Source organism: Miniopterus natalensis, chromosome 17 (assembly GCF_054644295.1).
Source record: "Miniopterus natalensis isolate mMinNat1 chromosome 17, mMinNat1.hap1, whole genome shotgun sequence".
Classification (NCBI taxonomy): domain Eukaryota; kingdom Metazoa; phylum Chordata; class Mammalia; order Chiroptera; family Miniopteridae; genus Miniopterus; species Miniopterus natalensis.
This window is the reverse complement of record NC_142097.1, coordinates 25,758,439-25,784,764: the sequence shown is the minus strand read 5'-3', so window position 1 is coordinate 25,784,764 and position 26,326 is coordinate 25,758,439. Positions and strand designations below refer to the sequence as shown.

The following is a 26,326-nucleotide window of genomic DNA, read 5'->3' as shown; positions in this document are numbered from 1 at the left end:
TGGGAAAACCAGGGCTCAAATTTAAGGTTACACAGCATATTGGGGTCAGATACAGACCCAGGAACTATGTTATTGCACTTCTGGGATCAAAGTTGGCATTGAAAACCCCCAAAAAACACACGTCTCAGAAGAGCCACACCTTCTCGTTATCCTCCGAATTGAAACACGGTGCTGCGATGTCCCAATCGTGCAGGAATGCAGCAGCTCCTGGCGGCCCGACAACCTCGCGCGCAGGCGCAGCTCGCGGTTCAGCGCTCTCCGCTTGGCGCGTGACGGCCGTGCGTTCCACCCTACCCCCCCCCAACGCCCTCTTAGTGCGCACGCGTACTCCGTACCCCGCGCGCACGTGCGCGTTCACGCTGCTCACACTCCGGTGGAGGGCGCGCGCCCTGGAAAATTCCACACCCGAGCCAGCTCCGCCCTATGTGCCTCCTCTCAGGTCCCAGGCGCTTCTCTCTTAGTCCCCAACCCAGCAGCCTTTGCGAGAACAAAATGGCTGCCCCCATGCCGCGGGGGTTGTCTTGTTTATCCAGGGCTTTGGGATGGTGGTCTCGTCAGGTGGGTAAACGGGGGCGGGTAAGACTCTAGTGACTGGAGGAGGAGGACAGAGTAGAGGGAAATACTCCCTTTGCAGGTGTCCTTAGTGAGCTTGGACGCTATGAGTCATACCAAAGCAAGGGAAGAGTTTAAGGTAGACGGGGACCCAGCTACTGAGCTAAGTGGCCGAGTAGCGAAAGCCTAGGAAGACCGGGTATGAGGGCGAACAAGTTCTCGGGGGTTAAGTTGCTCCGGTTTGGTCTGGGTTTCTTTGGCGGGAAAGGTTTAAAGGGGAAAGACAATGGTTTGGAAGGTGAGCTCGCTTCCCCTTGATTCTATAAATGACCTAAATGTAACAGTATTTGGAAAGGAGGGAGTCCAGTATTGTCACTCTACCTGCCTGAGCAAACCTCAAAGGCCTGAGAAGAGAACTGGCCTTTAAAGAGATTATTAATCAGCTGGGAGCGAGAACGACTGAAATTTACAGTGATAATCTCAGTAAACATAAAGGAGATGCCAAGAAGGACTTTACTTATGCTTTAATAATAGCATTATGCTCATTTCAGCATTGAGTTAGACTTTAAATTCCTCATCAAATTGAAGGTTTTTTGAAAGCAGAAGCCTTGCTTTAGTCAATCTATATCCCTAGGAGTTTACGTAGTCCTGTACTATGGAGGGTACTAAAGGGATGCCTTTAGGAAATGTTCAGTGGCGTTAGTAAAAGTTGCTTACTAGCTTCTAGTAAGAAACACCCATAAAATGTTAAGGTAGTAATGCATTTCCCACCTTGATATGTGGCTTTTTAATTGTTCCTAAGTCATTCTTTGGATGTGTCTTTTCTACCTTTGCTTAGAGTTTGTTCAAGATGGTATGTTTTTCCCCAGGTTGCTTATATTCTAAACTTTCCTGCTTTCCAGCCAGTCCTGGTGACTCAGTCCATAGCTGTAGTTCCAGTGAGAACTAAAAAACGTTTCACACCTCCTACTTATGAACCCAAATACAAATCAGAAAAGGAGTTTGTAGAATATTCCCGGAAAGCAGGAGTGATCATTCCTCCAGAACGTTTGGAGCGTCCCATACATCTGGCATGTACAGGTGAGGCATGGTATTTCTGAGACCTTGATGCATTCTCCTTCTGTCAGAGATAATTTGGAAAGTGGAATGATTTGGACTATGATTGACAGTATTTAACCTCAAAATCAGTTGAGCCTCAGTAATGATGTACTTTGTATACACAATATTTTATGAGGTCATCTTTGATCTTCTTTTCACACTATTCCTAGAAGGCAAAGGTGAAACTTCCCCCTTTTGTAAAAGAAGAAACTGAGGCTCTGAGAGAAGACTTAAATTATCTTATTCTGTTTTTCCTAATGTAACATGATTCCCTCTACGTGGAAGTTTAGTTCATTAGTCTAATTTACCCAGGATCCCTCTCAATTTTATATGACCTCAAGATGACTTTTTGTCAGTCTTTCAGTGCTTTGTTAATTTTCTCCTTCTCTCATCACAGCTGGTATCTTTGACGCCTATGTTCCTCCAGAGGGTGATGCTCGGGTGTCATCTCTTTCAAAGGAAGGACTGGCAGAGAAAACTGAGCGATTGAAAAAGAATGTGGCATCACAGTTGTCGTAGGTGTCTGAAACAACTAGGAGTTAATATTAGAATAAAAATTTCTTGTTACTGCTTTATTCCAGAGAGATCATCTTGCGTTAATTGGGTTGGATATGACTCCCTTAACAACTTGACAGTATTTTCTTCTCTGTAATAGAGTCCATAGCTAATACAGAATAATATGGGCATTCTGATGCTTAGCATCTCAGCCTTTTTTGGTTGTTTTTGTCACATCAATTAGGGAGTTGATTATGAAGTTTGTAGGATTTTTTGATAACATTTTTAAATTTAAAGTAATAATAAAAGAGAGCATATATGAAAAGCAGGTATTAGAATTTAAATTTCAGAGAGTAAGAAAAGCCAAAAAAGGGTCAAGAAAACAAACCTGTTCTTGGGAGCTAACTGGGCCTTAGTTGAGAAGCAAAAGCAAAAACCCTCTTCTGAGTCCCTCTTTTAGTTGAAAGGACATTTAGTAATTGTCACGCAAAGGTTCTTCAGGCTCATATGTAGATTCATTTGCACAAGTATATTGAGTTGGTGTTAATTCTTAATGTGACCATAATTTATTTTTTTCTTACAGATCTTATCACATCACCTTTCCTGCTTAAAACTCTTTTGTAGCTTCCTATTACCTAAAAAATAAAATACCAGATTTCTTCAGTGCTACTCAAGGCTTTTTGTAATCTAGCTCTTGCCTTCCTCTCCATCATCTCTTTATTTCATTTTTTTCATCCTGAACTTTAGCATGTCCAAACTAATTGCCAGTTCCTTGACAGTACTGTGCTATGCTTCTGTGTCTTTGCACATCTTTTTCTTTGCCCAAAAATATCTTTTCCCCCCTTTTTTACCTGGTAACTCCGACTCATTCCTCAGGAACCAGTTCAGCATTGTGTCTGCTTTTAAGCCTTCCCTGACTCTTTTTGGAGCTGCCTTTGCTATAATTGTACCTGTACACTTATACAAACTACTTCTAATAACTCTATTCTGTGATGATTTCCTTTTGTGTATTATCTCTCCTGGGCTGTGTATGAACTCTTTGGTGTTTGGGTACGTGATAATGATGAACAAAACACGTGGTGTTATCATGGAGTTATCTAGGATAGGGAAACATCCATGAAATAGTGATTGCACACAATTAAATAATTAGAGGTATGATGAATATATGACAAGAAAGATAATTTGGTCTGGGAGTTCAGGGAAGGCTTCCCAGAGGAACTGACATTTAAAGATGGGACCTAAAGAATTGCTTGGAGTTAGGTGGGTAGACGGATGTAGTAAGAAATAGCATTCTAGGGAGACAAAACAGTATAAGCAAGACTCTAAGGTGAAAAGAGTATAAAGGGGTGTCTTGATTTTGTCAGATGCCTTTACTGTGTCTATTGAGATGATCATGTGATATTTGTCCTTTATTAATAAGTTGTAGTACATTAATTGACTCTTGAATATTAAGCCAACCTTGCATTCCTGGGATAAATTCCTCTTAGTTACGGTGTCTCTGATTCTCTTACTGTACTTATATTAACACTTTGATCAGATTGGAACTCCCTGTTTACATTAGTATAACTAGAAGATGGTATTGACAGCTGAGGACATTTTAATGATTTTTTTCCTTTTTTACATAATATATATTTTCTTGGATTAAGTTCCTTTTTTATTTTATTTGCTTACAGAACCCCTGGTTGTATAAGTTTCCTCTCAGTACATTGAAAACATTAAATACTTTATCAGTTTCACCTTCAAGAGGAAATCCCTTCTGGAGCCTTCTTACCTGTTTTAATCTATACTCATTGCTGTTTAGGGCCACTGTACGTCTTGGGATCTACTTTTGTCATCATCCTAATATTCCTTTTGCCTTGCTTTGGTGTTGTATTCCCTTTTTCCTGGATTTTATAACTTTCTCTTTTTTGGTTTATTCTGTTATTTTGGTGGAGCATATTTTCCAACAGCTTTCTGAGAAAGGCTGCATAGTAGATAAAATGAGATCATGCAAGTCTAAGAAAAAGTTTTTCTTTTACTCTCCCACTTCATTTATAATTTACTCAGGTATAGAATTCTGGGCTAGAAATTCTTTTTTCCCCTCATAATTAAAAGCACTGCTACATTGTCTTTCCGACATCTAATGTTGCTGTAAAGAAGCCCGATATCAATCTCTTTTTTCTTTGGATTTGAGAGAGAGAGAAACATCAATTTGTTCCACTTATTTGTGCATTCATTGGTTGATTCTTGTATGTGCCCTCCCCGGGATCAAACTCACAACCTTGGTGTATCGGGACGGTGCTCTAACCAACTGAGGTACACAGCTGGGCTTATTGTGACTCTTGAGCCTTTGTATGAAATGTGTTTTTTGTTTCTTAGTGCTTATAGGATGTTTTCTTTGATGCCAGAAGTCTGAACTTTTACTGTGAGAAACCTTGGTCTGTCTTTAGAATGTTTAAGCGAGAGAAGGTTCGGTTTTACAGGACTTGACACATTAAAAAATACTGAATAAGTAGATAGACATTAACGGAAGTTAACATAAGCTGAGTTATAGAATTGAACAAAATCTTTAAAAATGATTATCATACTTTTTACAGAATACGGAAGATAAGAACATATGATGCTAATTTTAAAGTAAAAGACTTCCCTGAAAAAGCTAAGGATATCTTCATTGAAGCTCACCTTTGTCTAAACAAGTAAGTGAACTCTATCTTTTTTTTTTTAAATCCTCACCCAAGGATACATTTATTTATTTATTTAGTTTTTTTATCCTAGAGTAAGAGAGAGAGAAACATCGATTGGTTGCCTCTCATACGCACCCCAACTGGGGACTGAAACCCGCAACTTGGGTATGTGCGGTGACCGGGAATCATACCCATGACCTTTCAATGTACAGGACGATGTTCCAACTGAGCCACCCAGCCCAGGCATGAACTCCCTGTCTTACACCCATATGTTCTTCAGCAGCTATTATTCTAGGCACAGATTTATTTTTTCCCTTCAGGTAAGAGTTTTATAGTGGAGGAACTTCCTGTGTGGGAAATAATTGGACCCTAGAGCTGTCCTTGACCCTTCTCCCTGCTGTTGGGAGTTTCACCATTTGGTCTGGCTCAACTCCACCTACAGGTGTTGGGAGACTCTGCTGAATGGCTGCTGTTTTCACCCCACCTGATCCCTAATTCTTTCTGACTCTTTTTGTGTGTTTGTCATATGTATGTACATTTCCCTTTTCTTGGTTATTTTGTATAAGTTTCTTTTTTTTTTTTTAAATATATCTTTATTGATTTCAGGCAGAGGAAAGGAGAGGGGGAGAGAGAGGTAGAAATATCAATGATGAGAGAGTCATTGATTGAGCCCACAACCTGGGCATGTGCCCTGACCGGGAATCGAACCCTGATCGCCTGGATCCCAGGTCGACGCTGAACTGCTGAGCCACGCCTGGCCCGGCTGTATAAGTTTCTTTTGAAATTTTTCAACTTTTTATTGATTCACCAAGGAAAATGTCAAGGTTGCTAGGGAGATGAAAAACTATTGAGGGGCCTGGAATAATTTTAAACGCCAGTCCTTGGACTGTTGTTGACATTCTTGAGCTGTCGCTGCTATGGCTAGGCTTCCGGTAGGTCCCCAAATCTGTACTCTAAATTTAATTATTTAGTTTTACTTTTATTCCCTCCCTCCCCTCCCCTCCCCTCCCTCCCCTCCTTCCCTCCCTCCCACTCCCCTCCCCACTCCCTTCCCCTTCCCCCCTCCCCTCCCCTCTCCCCTCCCCTCCCTCCCTCCCTCCCTCCCTCCCTCCCTCCCTCCCTCCCTCCCTCCCTCCCTCCCTCCCTTCCTTCCTTCCTTCCTTCCTTCCTTCCTTCCTTCCTTCCTTCCTTCCTTCCTTCCTTCCTTCCTTCCTTCCTTCCTTCCTTTTCTCTGTGCCATTGAGTGATGCTGCCACTGGCACAGTCCCAGAACAAGGACAAAATCGAGGGTTTCAGCACCAGCTACCAAATCCTGGCCCCGCTGCCTGTGTTGCCTTATTTCTTAAATTGTTTTTTAAATTGAAAAATATTTCAAACATATTTTAAAAAGTACCATTCATGTTAATAGATGTTTATATTTTATTATATTTGCTTCGGGGTCATTTTCAGCTTTCATACAGGGTATCCTAAAAGCAGGAGTCAGAGATATATGTCTCTTTCTTTTTTAGCTCAGACCATGATCGACTTCATACCTTGGCAACTGAAAACTGTTTTCCGGTAGGTTCTCATCCTTAGAATTGTGGGATGCTGAATGGGCATATTGTAGACATCACCTTTGGTTTTCTTAAGAAGGATCCGTTTTGAAAGTGCAGGAAGTTTAAAGTAAAAGCTGAAGTTCCATTGTTTTTGGCTGAATGATAACGACTTGACATGGGCTCTGGTAAAGGCCATGCAAATGAGGAAAGAGGAAGTCCCTCAGCAAGCAGTACTGAAACCTCAGGAATGGATCCTGAGGTCAGGGTATGGGCCCCATTAGGCCAGCCTACACTTGCCTACTCTATAATAAAGGATTTAACAAGAATTCACAAGGCTTACATTGTGTGGTAACAGAGGTACTGGGTACTTTGGGAGACCCCCAAGGAGGGGGACTTTGTGATTCAAGAATAAGAACTTCCATTTCTATCAGTTCAGCCTTATCTCCCTAGGGACAGGGATAACTAACCTAGTCTTAGCAGTTTAGCCTTTATATCCCTGTAAATCCCACTCTTCTCAGCTAAAAAGGGATGGGGGGCAACATATATGCAGTCAGCAGCAATACATGCAATAATTAGCACAGTATGAAAGTGTACGGGAGGTTGGGGTGGTGAATACACAATACAATATACAGATAATGTATTATAGAGTTGTACATCTGAAACCTATATAATTTTATTAACCAATGTCACCCCAATAAATTCAATAAAAAAGTTTTTTTAAAAAGCTGGCAGTTTGGAATGTGGTTTTCATTGATTTGGAGAAGGGTCCTCAAGGAGGTAGGTTAGTCCTGAGTTGTGATTTAAATGAAAAGAGAGTTGTTGTGAGGTGGGCTTGAGCAACAGATTAATCAAAACTTGGGACAGTGAGAAAGAAGGCACAAGAAAGCATTTGGTGAGAAATGGTGCATGTTGGCTGTAATATTGCAAGAAGTGAGGGCAGGTGTGGAAGGAAGCACTAGCTTCCCTAAAGGGAGGGAAAAACTCAGTAGAACTTGCTGTCTTCTGCCCTCAGGACATGGTCTACGACATCCAATATAAGACTGTCCGCTGGAGCTTCGTAGAGTCTTTAGAGCCAGCCCAAGTGGTTCAGGTTCGCTGTTCAAGTATGGTGAATGAGGGCAACGTATATGGCCAGGTCACCGTCCGCATGCATACCCGGCAGGTAAAGGCACTAGTTTACTTTCCTTCCAGCTTTTTTTACTCTCAGGTTGGGCACCCACCTCTGGAATTCTGGCTGCAGCTGCCCAGGACTGTGGGTTCTAAGGAAAGGTTCACTGTGGTCTTCCTTGCTCTTTCACTACGCCCTTTCTACTGCTAGAAGTTAGCTCTACTAAGACAGGTGCAAGGATGTTCTCTCCCACCGTTCCTGGTCTCGACTTCCTCCCTCTTCCCCTCCCCAGTCAAAAAAACTTGTAAGAGTAAAGTGTTAGTAGTTGACCAGTTAGTCTAGGTTCAGAATTCTGAGATATTTTTTTCTACCCAATTAAAATGTTTTGTTATGGTTGTTTTAAAAATGGTTGTGTAAAAAAATAAAAAGGGGAAACAAATCAAAACAACTCTGATGACTAACAGGCCAGACTTGCTCTCATCCTTGTAGACTTTGGCCATCTATGACCGGTTTGGCAGATTGATGTATGGACAAGAAGATGTGCCCAAGGATGTCCTGGAATATGTTGTCTTTGAAAAGCACCTAACAAACCCCTATGGGAGCTGGAGAATGCACGGCAAGATTATTCCTCCATGGGCACCCCCTAAGCAGCCTATCCTTAAGGTAAGGCAACTATGTGATTTAAGAGAGCTGAGGCCATACTAAGCCAGTGGAACCCTAAGCCAGTCCTGTTGGGCGCCACCTAGTGGAGAGGGGGTGATGCAGCACCAGTGAAGGAATCCTATTGGGGTGGGCATGAAGGTGAGGGTGAATCTCCTGGGTGAGCCATGGGCTTGAATGGTGGATAACTCACCTTCCTGCTTTTCAGACGGTGATGATCCCTGGCCCCCAGCTGAAACCCGGGGAAGACTATGAAGAGCCACAAGGAGAGGCCCATAAGCCTCAGCTAGCCTGATGGCAAAAATGACTCCTGGGGTGAAGTATGGGTGATGAGGTGGCTGGGAGATGTGAAGTCATCCATCTCCATCATGCTGTGGCAAGAACTACCTTTGTCTCTCCTGTCCTTCTTGGGTCTTTACAGCAGTCTCATCCTCAATAACCACAGCTGATGGCTGGGCCCAGGTCGGTGACTGCTGTGCACAGCCCTGGACCCACTCCTTTTTTAAATTTTATATTTACTTTCTGGGCCTCAGAACATCTGACACCAGTTTTTCCTGCATCAGGGACTGTCAAGAGCAAACTGGCAGAATTTTCTTTCTATCACAGGGCAGGGATCAGAGACTGAAATAAAACATTCTTGGGGTGTTGGATCATTTGTGGTTGGTTCTGTCCATGTGCCCTGGTTCAGGCTAGAAGTAGACCAGCCTTCAAATGGCAGAAATGGAATACAGGCTTAATTGTGACTTCCAGGAAATCCAGACTTGGGGAAAATAATTGGTGTTTATAAAAGATGGTATCATTTAAGAGGGTTTTTTCTCATACACTGACTCACTGAATCAGCGTTTGTATTTCACAGAAGAACATAAATCCAAAGAAATCATTTATCCCTCGGTCTTTGGATTGTGTTCTTAATTATTAGCTGCATCCTGGTGTGATTCCAGGAAGCCTGGGGTGGGGGAAGGCAGGAGCCATGGAGAAGTTCATACATTTGGGTAATCCATCTGAAAGACTTGGTTCCCTGATTTCTGTTACCTTTTATAGAAGGCGACTATTCTTTCTAGCCGAACACTTCTTAGCCAGAAGGCAAAGGTACCAGAATATGAACCTGTGTAGAGTGAAATGGCCCAGCCCTCCTTGTTCCTTAGCTCCAGCTAGGTTGTCAGGAGGAAGAAGTGGGACTTTCACATGGCCATGTGTCCCGGGTCATCGGAAGTAGCGAATGGGAAATCATTCTGTATCAGCAACAAGCTTGGCTTATGGTACTATTGCTTTCACCAACCCAGTGTGGCCTTCCCTTAAAAAACAGTATTTAATTCTCATACTTTGTATTTTTCAAGCCTAGAATTTTCTTGTAAGGAGCCTGTAAGTTAGGGTAAGGATTAATCTGCTCTGACCTTGTCCTGAGAGTAGAATTCAAAGAAAAGAGTTGGTTGAGAATAACCTAACTCCTCAGTCTTTCTAAAATTACCATCTCAGCAGAGCAGCAAACAGACCAGGCCTCACTGGGGGAAATGGTTGTCTTTATAATGCTGCTGGCTATGGAAACAAGACGTGTATGCTTAGGGAAGAGGCAGCACTGATGGGTTAATCCAAAGCAGCCACTCTCATCATGCGACTTAGTTTCAACCCCTTTGGTTTAAAATGTACATTTTGCAGCCCGAGTGAGGTTTGGTGATAGCCTATTTGTGTGATCCCCGGATTAAGGCAAAATGAAATGGGAAGTGCTTTGAGCAGGATCCACAACAGCAAGGAGTAAAGGGAGGTAATCCAGATTGGGTAGGGAAGCAGAGAAAGCACACTTACTGGGCAAATGATACATTGATTTCCCTAAATATGTGAAAACAGAGTTTTAAATAAGCTGTTTCGCCCCATTCCCCCAGATCTGTCTCCAGGGTCTCTAGATAATCCTGAATAGCAGCTAAGCAATAGCTGCCAGCAGGGAGCCAGAGGATAAGTGCAGTTTTCATTTCCCCTTGAGATCAAATCCAGCTGAGCGAATGGCCCAGATGTAGAGGATTGGCTAGAAGGACCAGGCAGAGACCATCTGCAATGCCAGCCACAGAGCTGATGGCCTGAAAGCTAAAGTTTGTTACCTTGGGCTTTAGAGCAGGCATTGTTTTTCTTCCTGTTCTTGTTTAAAAACATTGAAAAAAGAACATCACCATGATGAATAAAGCTAGAACCAACCGCCAAGAAAAAACAGTCTTTACTTTTTCTCCAGGTTTTATTTCATGGCAGTGGGTATAGGGACATTTTTGTTCCCAGCTAGACCAGACCCAATAGGATTATTCTAAGGTGCGCAGTTAGCAAAATACACATTGGCTCTGAAGCTGTGGGGTTAACCAGCCGGAGCCCAGAGCAACAACACACTTCAGATACTTCTCTGAGAGGCCAGGGCAAGGGACCTTGGTAAGTGACAGGGCCTAGATATGGGAACAAGCGTATTCAGTCCCTGAAAATGGGGGTACTCTGTTCCTTTTTCTACTTTACAGGAATAGAGCACTTGTTACTTCTGTGATGTGCTGTGTCTGCCCAGAGTATTCACATGCACGCTCATTTCTTCCCCATTGGGTATTTGGTCTTGTTTTGCCTTCCCTCCCGGTAAATGGCATCAGTATCTATTTAGTTAGCAGGTGGGCTTACTGCCATCTTTAGAGCAGGGGCACATTTAGTTTGCTTGCTTCCACCCCCACTCACTTCTGCCATTCCTGGGACGTCTTTGACCAGTGTTTTTCTCTTTCCTCATTTCCCTCTGGTAGTATCATCTAATTCCAGCATTCTGTTATCTGGATTGCTTAAGTAAGGGTAGCCTGAACTGATTTAAGAGAATAGAGCCCAGCTAAGAATGAGAGAGCTCCTTAAGAAAGAAGGCTTTGTATTTACATGATGCCCTTTCCCCAGCCCCCAGGCCTCTAACCTGCCCCGTAGCACTACCCTTTCTGAGGGTAGTTACAGTGCTGACTGTAAACAGGACCTCCTTTCTTTCTCAGGCTTCTCAGGAAGGAGACTGATGTGGGCCTCTTGTTACTGAGCAAGTAATTTGGAGTGGTTCTCACATCAGAACCAGAGACTCACCCTGGCTCCAGTTGCATTGACAGGAGAGGGGTCCCTTTGATGTCAGCACTGAAAGGCTAGGACAGGGAGAATGAGCATGTGAGATGAACTCTGGAGACTGGCAGAAGATGGGGCAGGAGGCAGGAGAGGCCATCGGAAAAAGCTAGCAAGAAGCACACTGCTTAAGCTGGGAGACAGGGTGTCTGGAAAGGAGAACTGGACCTTGGCCAGCGTGGGGAGGACCCGGAGTTATTGCCTTTCCTCCTCTGCTCTGTCTCTGTTACTGCTTTGGGTGCCAGATGATACGGATGTAAGATGCTTGGTTGGCTCCGCTTCAGCAGTCAAGCAAGGCAGGTCTGAGGATCAATTAATCAGAAACTGGAGATCCAAAGTCAAAATGACAAGGTCTTAAAGTATTTCAGGCACCCCTTTTGAACCATTTAGGTTTTTCCTCTTTTAATTTGAATTAAGTGGCTTCTTAAGCTTCCTATGGTGACCTGTACAGCCTTCTGTGACCCTCAGTCCCTATGTAGCCAGTGCCTTGTGTGGTTTAGTTTCTTCTAAAAAAAAAAAAAAAAAGTACTTTGTAGACTTCAGAGAAGAATAGGGTCTCCCCATGAGAAAATGTGGGCAGGGCACTGCTGACTTCCTTTCATCCTTAACATTGGCTTTTCAAGTGAGTAGACAGAGACGGCTTATGTTGAGTACTCTAGCTGGAGAGGAGGATTCATTAGAAGCAGAGGGTCTGGCCTTTGTTCCCTACAGCAGGAAGAATTGGAAGTAAAGAGAGGGTACTACTTCCTGTTGGGGTTCGAGCTGCACTCTTCATGTACAGTTTGTCTTTGAGTGAGTTGACTTCTGGCCTTCCTGGAGAGGAGTGGTCAAGTGTCTTTGTTTCAGTTCTTTGGGAGCACCTAGGACTTGGAAAGGACCTTAGCTCCTGAAAGCCAGCCCCCCAATGTTTGACCTCACCTGAGTTGAAACTGGGAATTGTTACTCCCAGTCCCAAGGATAAACAGTTGGAGGGGCACATTCTTCATGTGGAGCTTTGGAAGCCACTTCTCCTTGGTCTTCAGTTAGGGAAGAATTCTGAGCCTCAGCTTCTTGGAGACTTGGCCCAAGTCCTGAAGGTCTTTCCAAAGTAAAAGAACTGCCTGGCTTGCTCACCTTGGGGCGGGGGCATTTGCTTTCTGGAAGGAAGCCACCCAGAGGTCTCTGGACCAAAAGGCATGGTGGGTTCTCAGGGACTCTGGGAAAAAATATTTCTGTCTCACTTGCTCTTAAAGCCAGGAGGCCAGATTCCTTAGATAGGGCTCCAGTTTCCTCCCAAGGACAGATGTCTGCCATGGTGCCCTTAATTTTATTTCCTTCTGGATCTGTGACTTCCCATTGACACAGCTCTGCCATCCTGCTCCCCACACTATTTGGTCCGTGGGGACTGACTTTGGCTTGGTCAGTGTCCAAAGCATCAAGCTGGGGGAAGAGCCCCCCTGAACCCGTGCCTTCCCAGGGGCAGACTGTCTCCTGATCTCTGCTGCCTTTTCCTGCTGCCTTTGACAAGTGTTCTTCATTCCCTCCAGACCCTGCCTTTTGAAGGAACAGCTCTCCTTGCCCTTGGAGGTCTCTGTCCACCTCCTGTTCTGGCCCCGCTTCCTCTGCTGCTCTTTTACACATCTCCCAAGGGCAGATTTCTGCTCTCTTGGCAGAGGAAACCTCTGCCGCTTTCCACGGACACACTTCTACTACCCTGGCCTCCGCATTGCCTGCTGCCTCACAAGTGCCTTTGCTTCTGTCAGAAGCCTGTGGGGCTGGTTGTGGAGACAGACCTCCACTATCTTGACCCTCCTGGGGACACACGGCCTCTTGCTTACCATCTGCCTTCTCTGGCTTTCCCTGAACTGCCCCAGTTTTGGACTCTGGTTTTTCTGGGGCTTTCCCCTCCTCCTCTTGAGGTTCCCCTTTTCTATTCTGTATTGACACTCCGTCAGGGATTCTTTCAGTCACCTCCCAGGGACAGACTTCCGCTTTGATGCTGCTGTCAGGCTGATGAGCATCTGGGGCAGGAGTATCCCATGGGCACACCTCAGCATGCCTGCTTCCATTGCTGACCAGTCTCTGAGAGCCAGCTTTGAGTTGGTCGGGGCACTGACTTTTAGGATGAGAGGAAGAGACTGCCAGGGCCATGCTCTCCCATGGACAGATAGACTGTAGCTCGTTTGCTTTCCCCCCTTCTTCAGTAGTGATTTCTGCCTTTGAAGATGGAGCTTTTTCTTGGGTTATGTGTTCTTGGAGGGAACCCATTTTTGGGTCTTGTATCAGGTCCCCTTTCTCTGGCACCTCATCATTGACTTCCAAGGTGACTTCTGCCACTTTGTTATTCATGCTGCTGGATGAGCCTGAGATCCTAGGGACCTGAGCAGAGGGTTCCCTCAAGTCCTTCTCCCAAGGACAAGTAGTTTCCTGCTCTTGACTCAGTTTTGTCTTCCCTTTTGATATGTCTTCCAGGGGGGTAAATCTCCCTCTTTCTGGGGTTTTGTCCCTCTGCCCTGCTGAATCACTCCCCATCTCTTGTTCCTGTCCCTTCCCTGTAGCTCCTTCATTCACCTCCCAGGGGCAGATCTTGGCTTTTTCACTGATACACGCTTCCTCCACTTCCCAGGGACACACCTCAGCTGGCCTGCAGCCTACATGGTCCAGTTCCTTGAATCCAGTTTTCGGTCTGTCAGTATCTACAGTGTCTGAATGCTGAGAGGAGCCCCCTGGATCTGTGCTCTCCCAGGGACAGGCCACCTCCCTCTCCTGGCCTGGCCTCTCTGGCTTCTTTGGAGCAGTAACAGCTATCTTGCTGGGTCTAGGATCTACAGAATCCTTTCCTGTAATGTTTGGCAATTTCCTAATGGCCTCAGTTCCCAAAGTTTGTTCCTCCCCTGCTCCAGCACTCACCTCCCAGGGACAAATCTCTTCCTTCTTAGCAGATATGGTATCCTCCACGTCCCATGGACAGATTGTGGCAGTTTGGCTTCGCATACTGCCTGACACCTGGAAACTGGCTTTGGATCTGTCTGTGTCTTGAGGACCTGGTTGTTGGGGGAAGCTCCCAGGTTCCACACTCTCCCAAGGACAGACTGCTGCCAGCTTTTGGAGCTGTCCCTCAGGTTTCTCCCAAGCTGTGACATCTTTGATCCCTGATGTTTCAGGCATTCTCTCCATGTCTTTTTGAGAGCCTCTTCCTTTGGGTGCCTGTCCTGATGTCCAGTCCTCTGTTTCATTTACTTCCCAGGGACAAATTTCTGCCTTAGCAGGTGTTACTGCCTTTACCTCTGGCCTGAGGTTTTCCCATGGATACACCTGCATAGCTCTGCTTCCTCCGTTGCTGAGGAGTTGGCCACCAGCTCTGGATGAGGAATTGTCCAGACACGGGCTGGAGTGCCCAGGGGCTGTGCTCTCCCAGGGACACACTGACTCCTGCTGTGGACTAGATGCCTGCACTGCTTTCCCAGTTTGTTCGCCCATCTCTCCAAAGAGCCCTTTCCTGAAGGTTTGACCCTCTTGGACAGATTCTCCACTGGCCCCCTGACTCAGCATTTCCTTCCCCACCACCTCATTGCCCAGCTCCCAGGGACAGATCTCTGTTTTCCTGATAGCAGAAGCCTCTCCTGCCTCCCATGGACACACCTCTGCAAGGCTCCCCAAGCACTCCGGGGTTCCTGGGGCCTCGGTAGAGATTGCTAAGGGGCCGCGGAAATCAGTCCTCTCCCATGAACAAAGAGACTCCAAGTCTCTGCCCAATTTCTGTTCTTTCCAGGAAGTTGCTTTCTTGTGATTTTTCTGCTTTTCCTGGGGGAGCTTCTTGACTCCCTCCTGGAACAGTTTCTCATTCTCTCCTCCTTCAGTTGCCTCCCAGGGACAGAGCTCTGCCTTGGCAATGTCAGGTGTACATGCTTCTGGGCCTGTGACTTTCTGCGGACACTTCTCCACCTCTCTAGCCTCCATACTTCCCCCTGCCTCAGATCTGCCCTTGATTCTCTCAGAGTCCTGAGGGGACAGATCCCTGGGATTGGCATTCTCCCAGAGACACACTGCCTCCTGCCCCCTGACCAGTTTCTCTGGCTTTTTCCAAGCAAGGGCAGCCACATCTTTGGGCTCTGATTCTTCTGGAGCTTCCCCCCTCTCTTCCTGGGAGTCATCTAGATCTTGCCTTAATGCTCCCCTCTCGGGACCTCCTTCACTTACCTCCCAGGGGCAGATTTCAGCCTTGTTGCTGTCAGGCAGACTTGTTTCTGACTTAGGGACTTCCCAGGGGCATACCTCTGCCACCCTGCAGTCAGCACTGACCAGGTGCTGGAGGCCAGCTTTGAGCAGTTCCTGCCTCCCTGCAAAGGCTTCTTTTGCTTGCTCAGTATTTTTATCCCCAACTGTGCCCTGCCTGACTTGCCTCAGTGGGGCAGGCCCTGTTTTACCTGCTCTCTCGACCTCCCCCTCCCCTTGACCCTGGAATGTCCTCTTGGCTCTGTCTTGTTCCCTGCTGCCCTCTTGGTAACAGACATGGAGCATTCTGCTGGTGTGTGCGTTCTGTTGGTTCTGGAGGGACTCCTCATCTTCACAGGGGGCTAGGGCAGCCTGCTTACTCACCGCCTTGCGCCCGCCTAGCCTGGGGGATCTGGGGCATGCCCCCACACCCTCTCCTGAAGCCCCACCCTTCTCCATCTCAGAACTCCCTTCCCCACTCTCCTTTTCTCTGTGTGTGCTCCGAGAACGGGTCAAAGCTTTGATAGCCAGTCCCAGGCTGCGCACAGAACCCTGCTGAACAGGGGTCTTGAGGCTTTGGGATTTAGAGAAGATCTTGGACCTGTCCTCATCCACATCATCAGCTTCCCGCTGGAGACGCCTGTCCTCCATGTCCATCCCATTCTCCCCAGCACCCCTTTTCTCTACAGCAACAGAGAGGGCCCTCCAGAGCCTGGCCCTAGCTGGGGCAGGGGAGTGGTTGCCTCGATCTGGCCCTGCGGGGCCTTGAGCCACGTTTTCTTTCCTGACTGGCAGTTCTGCATTTTCCCAGGGACAGATGAAGGTGAGTAAGCTGGGGCTTTGGGGGAGTATTGGGACTGGTGCTAGGGCAGGGACTGGGGCCAGAACCGGGACGGGACCTGGTATCAGAGCTGGAGCCAAGGTGGAAGTGGGAGACAGCATCCTTGGCTCTCCCAGGCAGGCCCCAGACAGGGCCATGATGGGTGTGGAGATCTGGTGCTGGATGGGTGGGTGAGGCAGCCTTCTTGCAGCCTCCTGAAGCTTCCCAGAGGTGTAGGAGCTGTCCATGCTGCTCCTGCTCTTGGCAGGGGAAGGTGGGGCTGACAGAGGGGCTCCTCGAGCTCCCTCCAGCCTCCTAGCTGATGGCCTCCGAGCTGGGCTCGCCAAGGCTGCCTCGGCCTTCTTTCTCTCCTCTCGCTCCTTTGCCTGCTGATAGGTCTCCTCCAGATAGGCCTGGCTGGCCACAAGCAGGGCCTTTTCCCTGGAGCCAGCCATGACACTAAGCGACTTCTGCAAGGAGGCTGGCCGGGCTCTGGGGAGCCTCTCTCCCACTGTTAGGTTGTGGGCGCTGGCTGACCTAAAGCCCAGGGCAGGGGGCCCCTCCACCAACTCCTGGCTCTCTGCCCGTGAGACCCTTTTGGCCAGCTTCCTCCTCAGCAGTGAGTCAAGGAGAGGTGAGTCCTGCTCCCTGTGGTAGTTGTGGTCGTAGGTGCTGCGGGACTTATGCAGGGCTTGTGGCCTCTCCGGTTTTTGGAGGCTGGAGCTGAGGAGCCTGTGGCGGGAGGAGCCGGGCAGGCTGCTGCGGCCTGGGGAGCCCAAGTCCCGGGAGTGCTGTCCGGCCAGGGCCTCGGGGAACTCAGCCAGATACCTCATGAAGGAGCGGCCCAGGCCCTGGTGCAAGTTGCCCCGCTTCTTGGGCAGGTGGGGGTTGTTAGCAGCCATTTCCTTGGTCTTGTGGACCTCTAGCTGGGCATAGAGCTTCTTCAACTCATCCTGGGGGAAGGGAGGAGTGAGGAGAGCAGAGCTCACATATGGACAAATGGGCTAGTCTTTCCATCCCCTGCCTGTACCTGTTATCCCCCCCCCACCTTTATTTAGACCATTTTCTCTGGGAGAGTCTCTTCCCCGCCAAGCTGTGTCCCTTCCTTGCTTTTAAACCTCTCAGAATTTACTACTCCATTCCTACAAGACCGATGCCAACCTGGTTCCCGGCAGACCCCCTCAGCTCTGAGGATGCAGCCCCAACTGACACTAGAGTCACCAGCTGCCTCAGTGTGCTGGAGACTCACGGGCTTCTTAGTCTGCCTTTGTGATGCCCTGCTGCATGGGAGTGGGGGACACGGGGAATGAGAGCCCTACTGATGGCTCTGCTCTGATTAACTTGTCCCTGAATGTCCTTGAACCTACCCGAATGTCTCCAGGGTCCAGGCTGCGCTCGCTCCAAGCTGAGGCGGTGCTGCTGTTGAAGTAGGAGCCTGAGCGCTGCAGGCCCAGCTCGTCTTCATACACCTCTTCCACCATCTCCTCTCGAGAAGGAGCCCCTGGCTTCCGGAACTGGCCGGGGGAAATGGGCGTGGTTGAGAAAAAGACTAACCTTGGGTCCCTGTTCACTACTCCTCCACCTGCCCCATGGATTAAGTCTTTACTTCATGAATCTTCACCACCCCCTTCTCTGATTCGGAATTCCAGGGTCCAAAGACTTTTGCTCCCTCTCACCCCCCTTGATTTTCTCAAACTTAGAGACCAGGGAGTCTCAACCTCCTGCCCCCGCAACTCTTAGCCATATCCTCAGCTCCCCACCTCTCTCTGTAACTGCTTCTGAGTTGATTTTCAGAGTCCTCCAACCTTATAGTTTTGTTACAAAGACCCCTCCAGTCCTACCCTTTATTTCCCTTGCCCAGGGGTTGGAGGTAGCTTCCTCCCCCAAGTGGGCTCCTTGCGAAGGGCCCCTGTTGATCAGAACCCACACACCTGCAGGGTGTCATCCTCACCCTGACCTAGAGAGGCACTGCTGCTACTGCAGATCCACTGTGTCCCTGACAAAGGGGCTGGGGGCGTCTACCTTACATCCAGGAGGAGGAGGACCTCACCTTAGGGATGAAGAGCAGAGCCAGGGTGGCGGTGACTGTGCAGTGAGTGTGGAAGAAGCAGAGGAGGAGGGTCCAGTCCGGGTGCAGGGAGGGAACCAGCACAAACCTGAGTGTGATGGGAGGGAGATTATCTGTAGGTGGGAGTGGCCCCTTTCCCCTTACCAGTCACACTCGTCCCAGCCCCAGTCCTGATCTCCATGGAGGTGCTGGTGGGGTGAGGAGGGCACTCCTCCTCCTTGCCCTCTCTGGGATGTAGGTCCTACCTCAAGGCTCACGTTAACACCCACCTGAGAAGCCCCCCCATACTACTACAGCCTACCTTCTCTGGCTGCCTATAGTACAGACTTGTGTGTCACAACTCTATTACAGACCATCCTGTGGATGGATTCTGCCTCCACCACAGGGCCAGGTCCTTATGGACACAGCAGGCATGCTGCTGGGACAGCTGAGGTGCGAGGTGGGACAAGGCAGAACTGAGCAAGTGTGGGAGGGCACTTCTTCTTGGGTGCTGGGTGAGACATGAGTGTAAGAAGGGTATCTATGGGGTAGGGAGAGAGCTACAGGTGGGGGGCCTTGCCCACCTTCCTGATGCATAGCAATGTTGTGAGGATGGCCGTGGGAAGGGTGTGCCCTCATCTGGGAGAAGCGAGGAGTAGTGTTAGGTGGGGAGGAGTCACGGGTAGGTGGGCCAGCCCTCACCTGGCTGCATGGAAGGCAGCAGAGAGCAGCAGCTCGTTGTGCAGGGCGATGCCCATGTAGCGCGGCTCATGGAAGGCTGAGGGCACAGCTCGGGTGGCGTAGCAGAGGAAGCTGCCCCAGCATAGGAGCAGCATCTCGGCTGTGGGGAAGCAGTGAGGGACAGAGCCGGCAGCACCTCAGCAGCCAGGCCACCCCTTTCTGTAGGGCTTGCTGTGGTGAACCTGGGCTAGGGGTCAGGGAGCAGGACCCGAGGACCCGTGGAAATGCAGAGCCGGGGCCAGGGCGAGACTGGACTCACCCACAACCATTATGTAGTCCCAGCGGTCGTGGTGGCAGAGGTAGAAGTGGCGGCCCATGGGCGTGTGGCCTCGGGTCACCAGGGGCGTGTACAGGATGCCTCGCTCCAGGACCCTCACTGTCCACACAGCCAGGAAGCCCAGTACTAGTAGCAGGAGCAGCGCCAGCCACCGCAGCTGCTGCCCACTGCTTAGATAGGGGCCCCGCTGGGCCATTCGAGACAGAAACAGCTGGAGCACTCTACAGGGGTATAGATGATGGATGGGGGAGGGGGGAGGGCCAAGGAGAGGGGGGCAGGGCTCTGTCCTCTGATAATTGCTCCCCTCCCCTCCACATCTACCTGTTTTCCCATCCCTTCCATGGTTTGCTGCCTCCTTACTCCCAGAAAAGTTATGTGGAGGGGAGGATTATAGTGATGGGGGCAGGCCTTGGGGACAAGGGAGTAGAGCTGGTAAGGATCCTACTGTGAAGAATTCCACTCCATCAATGAGCTGGGATGGCCAGAAGTGAGTAGTCTGAGAGCAAGGTCTGCTCCAGGCCCCACCTGTAAAGCTTGAGTATAATGGTGCCGTAGACAACGGCAAAACCTAGCAGCCGGACCCAGCGGAGAGCGATGCAGCGGAATACACTGGGCTTGAAGTACAGGATGAAGACCTGGTGAGGAGAGGGCAAAAGTGGCTGCTTTCCACTGCACTCCTATTATGTGCCAGGCCTATGCTAAGCACGTTATTGATCCTCCTAAGAGCAATAGAAGCATCATCTCCTCCATTCTGCATGTGAGCAGCTTAAGAATCAGAGGTGCCCTGGCCAGTAGAGATCAGCTGGTTGAGTGTAGTCCTGTGCACCAAAAGGTTGCCAGTTCAGTTCTCGATCAGGGCACATGCCCAGGTTGTGGGCTTGATCCACGGTAGGTGTTTTGCAGGAGGCAACTGATCGATCCATGTTATGTTCTCACATAGATGTTTCTCTCTCTCCCTCTCCCATCCCCTCTCTCTAAAAAAAAATAATAAAAATCAATAATAAAAAAGTGTTTAAAAAAAAAGACTCAGATTAGGTAACTTGTCCTAAGTCTTACAGTGGGTCATAGAGCTCTTTTAAGCCTGGACTGTTTGCTTCCAGAGCTCATTAGGCAAACCTGCCATTTGTCGATCTGAGTAGGGGGATTTGGAGGTCTCTGAATCCCCCCAGGAGGGCAGAGAAGAGGAAGCATTCTGGGGTTTGAAGGGCACACATTGGTACTGCGGAGGCCCTGGCAGATGGAGGTCAGCCTCTGGCTACAAACTCACAGGGAAGTAAAGCAGCAGAGATCCAAAAAGGATGGTTTCCAGCAGGACAACTCCAGATGCCCGGATTCTCTGTGAACCCAGGAACAAGAGAGGTGGGTAAGCAGGGCAGACAGAGCCTGGATGATGATGCAGGAGGGTCTCAGGCCTGTTTTAGGGGTGACTCAGTGGCCCTGGGCTAAGACTGCCCCATAACATTAGCTCCACCCTCCATCCACAGCCACGCCCCTACTCCCACCACAGGCTCTCAGCTCCCCTGGCACTAAGCCAGCTAAGGCCCAGGTTTCAGCCCCCACCAGCCTAGCCCCATTCTCCTCCCAACCCCAGCCTGGGCCCTGCTGCAGACCTGGGTTCAGATCAGAGGCTGCTGGAGCTAGAAGGTACCTCATGTATTCCTCCAAGCTTTGGTTTAAGCTGCTCCCCTTCTCTGCCCGGTAAACACCTGGTCGACTTTCTAGCCTGGCTCAGATGTCACATTCTCCAGAAAGTCTTCCCCATGCCAGCTCAGACAGGACAACTGGGTCCTTTCTCTGAGCTGCCACAGAAACGGACACACAACTCCATCCTTGCCTCTGTCTTGCTGCGCTGTCATTTTGTTTACATGTCTGCTTCCTCCATTCACTTGGGAGCTCCCTAAGGGTCCAGATCACTTCCCCTAGTTCCTATGCATTATTTTGAATCAAGTCCAGTGTCTTCATTTTACAGGTGAGGAAACAGGTCTAAGTGGTGAGGGAGGTCACTTGCCTAATGTCACATAGTGTGTTAGATTCAAGACCAGAACCGGTTTCTCCCAAATTCTAGTCTTGGGTAGCCTCTGGTCTCCAGCTGATGCTAGGGACCCAAGATGGGTAGGAAGTGTGTGCAGAAGGGAGGTGGGGAGCCTTGCTTACCTTGCTCTGGCGGCAGCGGTAGGAGACCAGCATGCTCAGGAAGACAGCCAACATGCAGCAGGCCTGGCAGGCCAACACTGCTCCCCGCAGCGCCGGGGCCTCCTCCACCAGGCACGGTGTGGCATCCATGCAGCTGGTGCAGCCCTCGGCACATGGCTGGCAATGAAGCAGCCTCCCAGAGCTGCCTTGCGGGGATCCAAATTGCCCGGTAGGCTGGGTCGCACTCTCCTCTAACCCTGTAAAGAACAAGGTGGGTGCAGGGAGAGGGGCATGGCTGGGCATCCTGAGATCCTTGCCTTCTTTCCCAGTGGTCACCACCATCACCCTCTCCCTGCCCTCCTATGGTGGCCTCTGGGATGGGGGGGGGGGAATGAGGAAGTGGGGACTGCCAAGGGAGGGCAGGGTAACAGGAAGAGGTGATGCCAAGCCGGGGCTCATCGCAAGGTCAACTTGCAGGAGATCAGCATGTTGCAGGCTCATCCTCAAACGAGATCCTGCCTGCCTCTTCGGCTTTTCTCGACCTTCTGCCCTTGCCCCACAAGTTTCCTCCCAGTGTCTCACCCAGATACCCACCTCCAGCCAGCTCAGCCTGTAAAACGCCTGCCTGGCCCTCACCACTGCTACATACCCGCAGAGAGGCTTGCGCCGTAGAAGCCAGGTTGGCAGCGGCAGAGGTAGCGGCCAAGGACAAAGCCCTGACTCCCCAGAGGGATGCACTGTGGGGACGACAAAAAAGCGATAGCTATTCGTATGGGGCTTTCCCTCCTGGGAAGAGATGGAGGATCCATCTACCTTCCTATCCATCGCCCCTGGGTCCACACTAGGGCGTCTCACCAGAGCCCTCCCGAGTCCCAAGGAGCCTTCCCTCTATGGAAACCCTACTCTACCCCACGCCCACTGCCTCTCTTCTCCAAGAGACGCCCAAGCAGAGCATAGCGCTAGATCACTCTTTTATTCAGACCAGCAGTGACAGGAGCCTCGTAGGTCCCGTTTCCCAGTGCCCAGCTGTTGCTACAGTGAGGTGGAAGTAGGGAGAACGCTGAACCCAACCATACCTGTGTGCCTACACCCCGCTTCAAAGGGTCCCATAAGCCTCCCTCTTTGGCACTCCGGGGGATTGAAAAGGCTCCGCAGAGGAGGGGCTTCCTCCATCAGAGGCCATCTGGCTTTGGCACAGGACTGCTTTCCCCAGTCCTAATTCCAGGCTAATGCCAGGCTGGTGGGATGCCAAGGCCAGCTCTTTATTTCACCTCCGCCCATTAATGTTTACCCAGCAGGGGACAGAGCAGACCTCAGAGCCAGGCGAGGAAGATGGGCACATGGATGAGGCCAGATCTGCCGTAGGAAGTGGCTAGGAGCAGACAGCATTAGCAAAGGAAAGGATCAGGAGATCCTATACCCAGCTGCACATCACCAAGGAAGGTTAGAGGGTGCTGCCCTGAAATCGTGGCCCAGCTTCCCCTCTTGCCTGGACCCCTGGAACATGCTCTGCTTCTGCCACAGTCTGCATGATCAGACAAAAGCTGCCCAGAGATGTGAATGTCGCTAGGTTTTAAAATGCACTGGACAATGGGATCCCTTCTCTGTCCCTGGACGGAAAGCTCCAAATACATGTGCCCTGAAGAGCAGTAGATGCCCAAACTGGCCCCACCTCCCAGCAGGCTTCAGGGCTCTCCTTGGCTTCAGTTTAGCTCAGGAACAAGCATGCAGCGTAACTGCAGTGTAACTACAGAGCAGATTAGTGCACTGGCCTCCCAGTTCCCCAGTATGGGGCTTGCAGGATTACCAGCCATTGCTTTCCATTATCCAGATTCTTCTGCACCCATGGCTTTGATTCCACTGGCATCTGGCCTGGGTTCCATCACCTATACCAGTCCCAGAGCTCTTCAAACTCCTGCTTTGGTTAGATTCCTCCCACACCCCAACTAACAATTCCACTTATTTCAACAAACACCAGCTGAGCATCCTTTGTGGGTCAGAAGGAGCCTGGAGCTCAGTGACATGATATGACAATGTGGTCCAGGAGAAGGGAAAGGGATGATTAACAGAGGCTCAGGAGATGGTTCTGGAAAGGGTTCCTGGAGCACCCAGTACCAGAAGGGAAAGCAGATAGGGAGGCACACTGAGATTTCAAAGAAATGAGGGTGGCTGTCTTGGTTAAAGGGTGGGAGTTGGCTGTACATGTCCCCACTTTTAAAAAGCCTGGAAACTCATTTTTAGCTTATCACTAGGAACTCCTCTGAAGCCCTGAGAGGCTGGTGTGCCTTTGTCAGCTCCTCCTGGGAGCTGGGTGGTGGCAGTGGTGGGAAAGGGAGAGGGAGGCAGAACCCTATGCTCTGCTGCCCCCTTCCTTACCTGGGTGCTGTTGAGGTCACACAGGTGCGTGTTAGAGTACCATCCCGGGCCGCTGGCGCACTGATTGATGTCCACCATCTGAAGATCTATGTCCATCTGCACCTGCCCCCTAGGGCAGTGAATTGGCAGTTAGGGGCACAGAGAAGGATGCCAAGGTGGACGTGAGTCCTTGGGCCCCAGACTGTGGGCAATGCAAGCTCTTTAGCACAGTGGCGGCAGTGCGTGGAGAGAGGGCACGCATGCCTGCCATTTCTCCAATGCTATTAACCCTCACCATCTCTGTAGGCAACAATTCCTCTCCCCCAGGTCATCTCCCATCCCCCATCCTCCCTCAGCTTTTCAACATTCTAGCATTTCCTGGATTCTATCGATTGATAGAGGGAGGGGGCATGTGAAGACCTTTGGGAGCTGGGACTTGGATAATCTGTTTGAAGGGGATTTTCACACTTCTCCACCGCATGTACCCCCCCCCCACACACACACACACTCACACACACACACTCACACTCACACACATGGGACTCAACTATTAACTACCCCTCATTCTGCCCAAACCAGGTCTGAATTCATTATAGCAAAGGAGATATGGAATGGAGGAGCCCAGAGTTAGAGCTGCCAGGCCCAAGGGCTCCCAATCCCTTCTCTGGTTGAGTGGGGAGAGAGCTGGCAGGGATCCAGGCTTCCTTCGGCCACAGGGAACCCTGCTGGGGACAATGAAGGGGGACACACAGCTGGGAAAACAATGTTGATTGCTGAATGTCTTGAAGTACTGTGCCCATTGGCTGCCTCCTTCCCACCGGGACTCCCAATCACCTCATTCTGGTAGAGGGGTCAGTTATTTGAGGGGTATCAGACTCCTGGGTCAGGACAGGCAGGACAGTGGAACCTACCTGATGTAAGAATATAGCCATTGGGAGTGACCCTGAGGACCTGGTCAACTTCTGGACAATGGTTTCAAAGGGCAATGGTTTCAAGCCTGCCCGCCCCCCCCCATCCCCCCCGGCCCATCGAGAATTTTCCCTCCCTTGGAAAGCCTCCTTTTACAGCTCTGGATTGCTAGAAAGCAGCCGGCTTAGCTCTTGGAGTGCCCACGTGGCTCCTCTAAGACATCTGGTGCATGAGTTGTCGTCTTCATCCACACCAAGCCCTCTCATACCTCTTACACCCACTACTCAGGCCTGGGAGCCGAGGCCTACACCCAGCTATACCCAAACATCTCACATCTGTACACAGACGTATGTGTATACCTATGTGTAAATACATTGATTCATACACAGTACACAGTATGTAAACTCACACCTGTGTGTGTTAACAGTTACAGATTCCCAGAGTCGACTGCAAATACACACGGCTGAATGCAAATGCACACATCTGTGTCCTCCGGACACACATGTGCATGCCAAACGGCCCGTGCATAGCCGGCTGGACTTGAGGCTCCCATCCCCACAACCCACACATGCGTCGAATCCTGCACAAACCCACTTACCTGATCTCCGGGCTGAGGTCTGGCTTGAGCCCATAGAAGGTGGCCGACAGTGTGATAAGCCAGCCTGGACGAAACTGGCCCCCCTGACATTCCAGGAAGGGAGGAGACAGCCTCACATGCTTCATGTCCCCCAGATACCCATCTCCCCGAGGCCACTTGGGGCTTCCGAGGCTCCCTAGGTCATTGGTGAGCACCCGCTTCTGCAGGGCAGGAGTGTCCGGGGCCCTGGTTAGGCTCTTTTCCAGCACCCTGTGCCCAGACAAGTCCTGAAGGATGGTCTCCTCCCCCCTTCGGGTGGCCTGTAGGGCCAGCTGCGGGTGGCTGGCCCCTGGTGGAGGGTTAAAGGTCAGCAAAGCCCGGTAGGCCTGTGGGTCCCCCTCGGCCACGCTGCGGACCAGCGCCTGGTACCACTCCACATCCTCTCCCACACTGGACTCGCGGATGTCGTTGGCTTGCAGCAGCATGTTGAGGAGATTGGCAGCCTGGGCAAGGGTGCCCGCTGCCCTCTCTAGGACCGGGGGGAGCTCAGGACTGGCTCCTGCCCCCCGGGCTTCATAGCGCTCGCTGCAATTAGTCCCCAAGAGCTGTTGGGCATCTCCAGAGTAGAGAAAAGCCAGGGCTGCTTCAGCACCCTCTGGGGGCACCCACATGGGTGCATATCCTGGCTTGACTTGGGAGGACAGTGGGGGCAGAGAGCGGAGGGGCTGGAGACTCCCCAGAGCCCAGCCACAGAGGAAACAGCAGCCCAGCAGCCCCCACACAGGAGGGGGCATGACCACTTTCCTGGGGCTCATCTTTGGGGCAGCTCTCAGGGACCCTGGGGTCCAGGCTGCCCCAGGGACTTGGTGGCTCAGGAGAGCCCAGGCAGAGAGTAGCTGCAGTCTGGGACTGCCTGCCTTCCCGCCTCCTTTCCTCGCTTTCTCTTTCCTCTCTCCCTCTTTCTCTCCGCTTGTGTCGTGCCGCCTGTTTTTTCTTCTTTCTAATGTCATCAGCTGGCTTCTGGACATAGGCGTGAGGGACCCACCTCCTCCTC

General features: G+C 50.1%; 2 protein-coding genes across 3 annotated transcripts; one reads left to right on the top strand and one right to left on the bottom strand.

Moving 5' to 3' along the window:
* The first annotated feature begins 423 nt into the window (after positions 1–423).
* On the top strand, positions 424–8,766 carry MRPL45 (mitochondrial ribosomal protein L45). Its single transcript, XM_016202307.2, has 8 exons — positions 424–558; positions 1,455–1,632; positions 2,048–2,165; positions 4,722–4,820; positions 6,317–6,365; positions 7,356–7,505; positions 7,941–8,114; positions 8,320–8,766. The coding sequence occupies exons 1-8, from the start codon at positions 424–426 to the stop codon at positions 8,404–8,406; spliced, it is 990 nt and encodes a 329-aa protein (XP_016057793.2). The 3' UTR covers positions 8,407–8,766.
* A 3,392-nt stretch (positions 8,767–12,158) lies between these two features.
* On the bottom strand, positions 12,159–26,087 carry GPR179 (G protein-coupled receptor 179). 2 transcript variants are annotated; one of them, XM_087825621.1, is made up of 12 exons: positions 25,294–26,087; positions 23,808–23,916; positions 22,081–22,168; positions 21,453–21,688; positions 20,566–20,634; positions 19,824–19,933; positions 19,281–19,519; positions 18,983–19,121; positions 18,284–18,389; positions 17,601–17,747; positions 14,506–17,186; positions 12,159–14,415 (listed from the first exon to the last, which is right to left on the bottom strand). In XM_087825621.1, exons 1-12 carry the CDS (start codon positions 26,085–26,087, stop codon positions 12,159–12,161), a joined length of 6,975 nt encoding a protein of 2,324 aa, XP_087681747.1. The 2 variants fall into 2 exon arrangements, with proteins under 2 accessions (XP_087681747.1, XP_016057692.2); XM_016202206.2 differs by having other exon boundaries at positions 12,159–17,186.
* Positions 26,088–26,326: the final 239 nt, after the last annotated feature.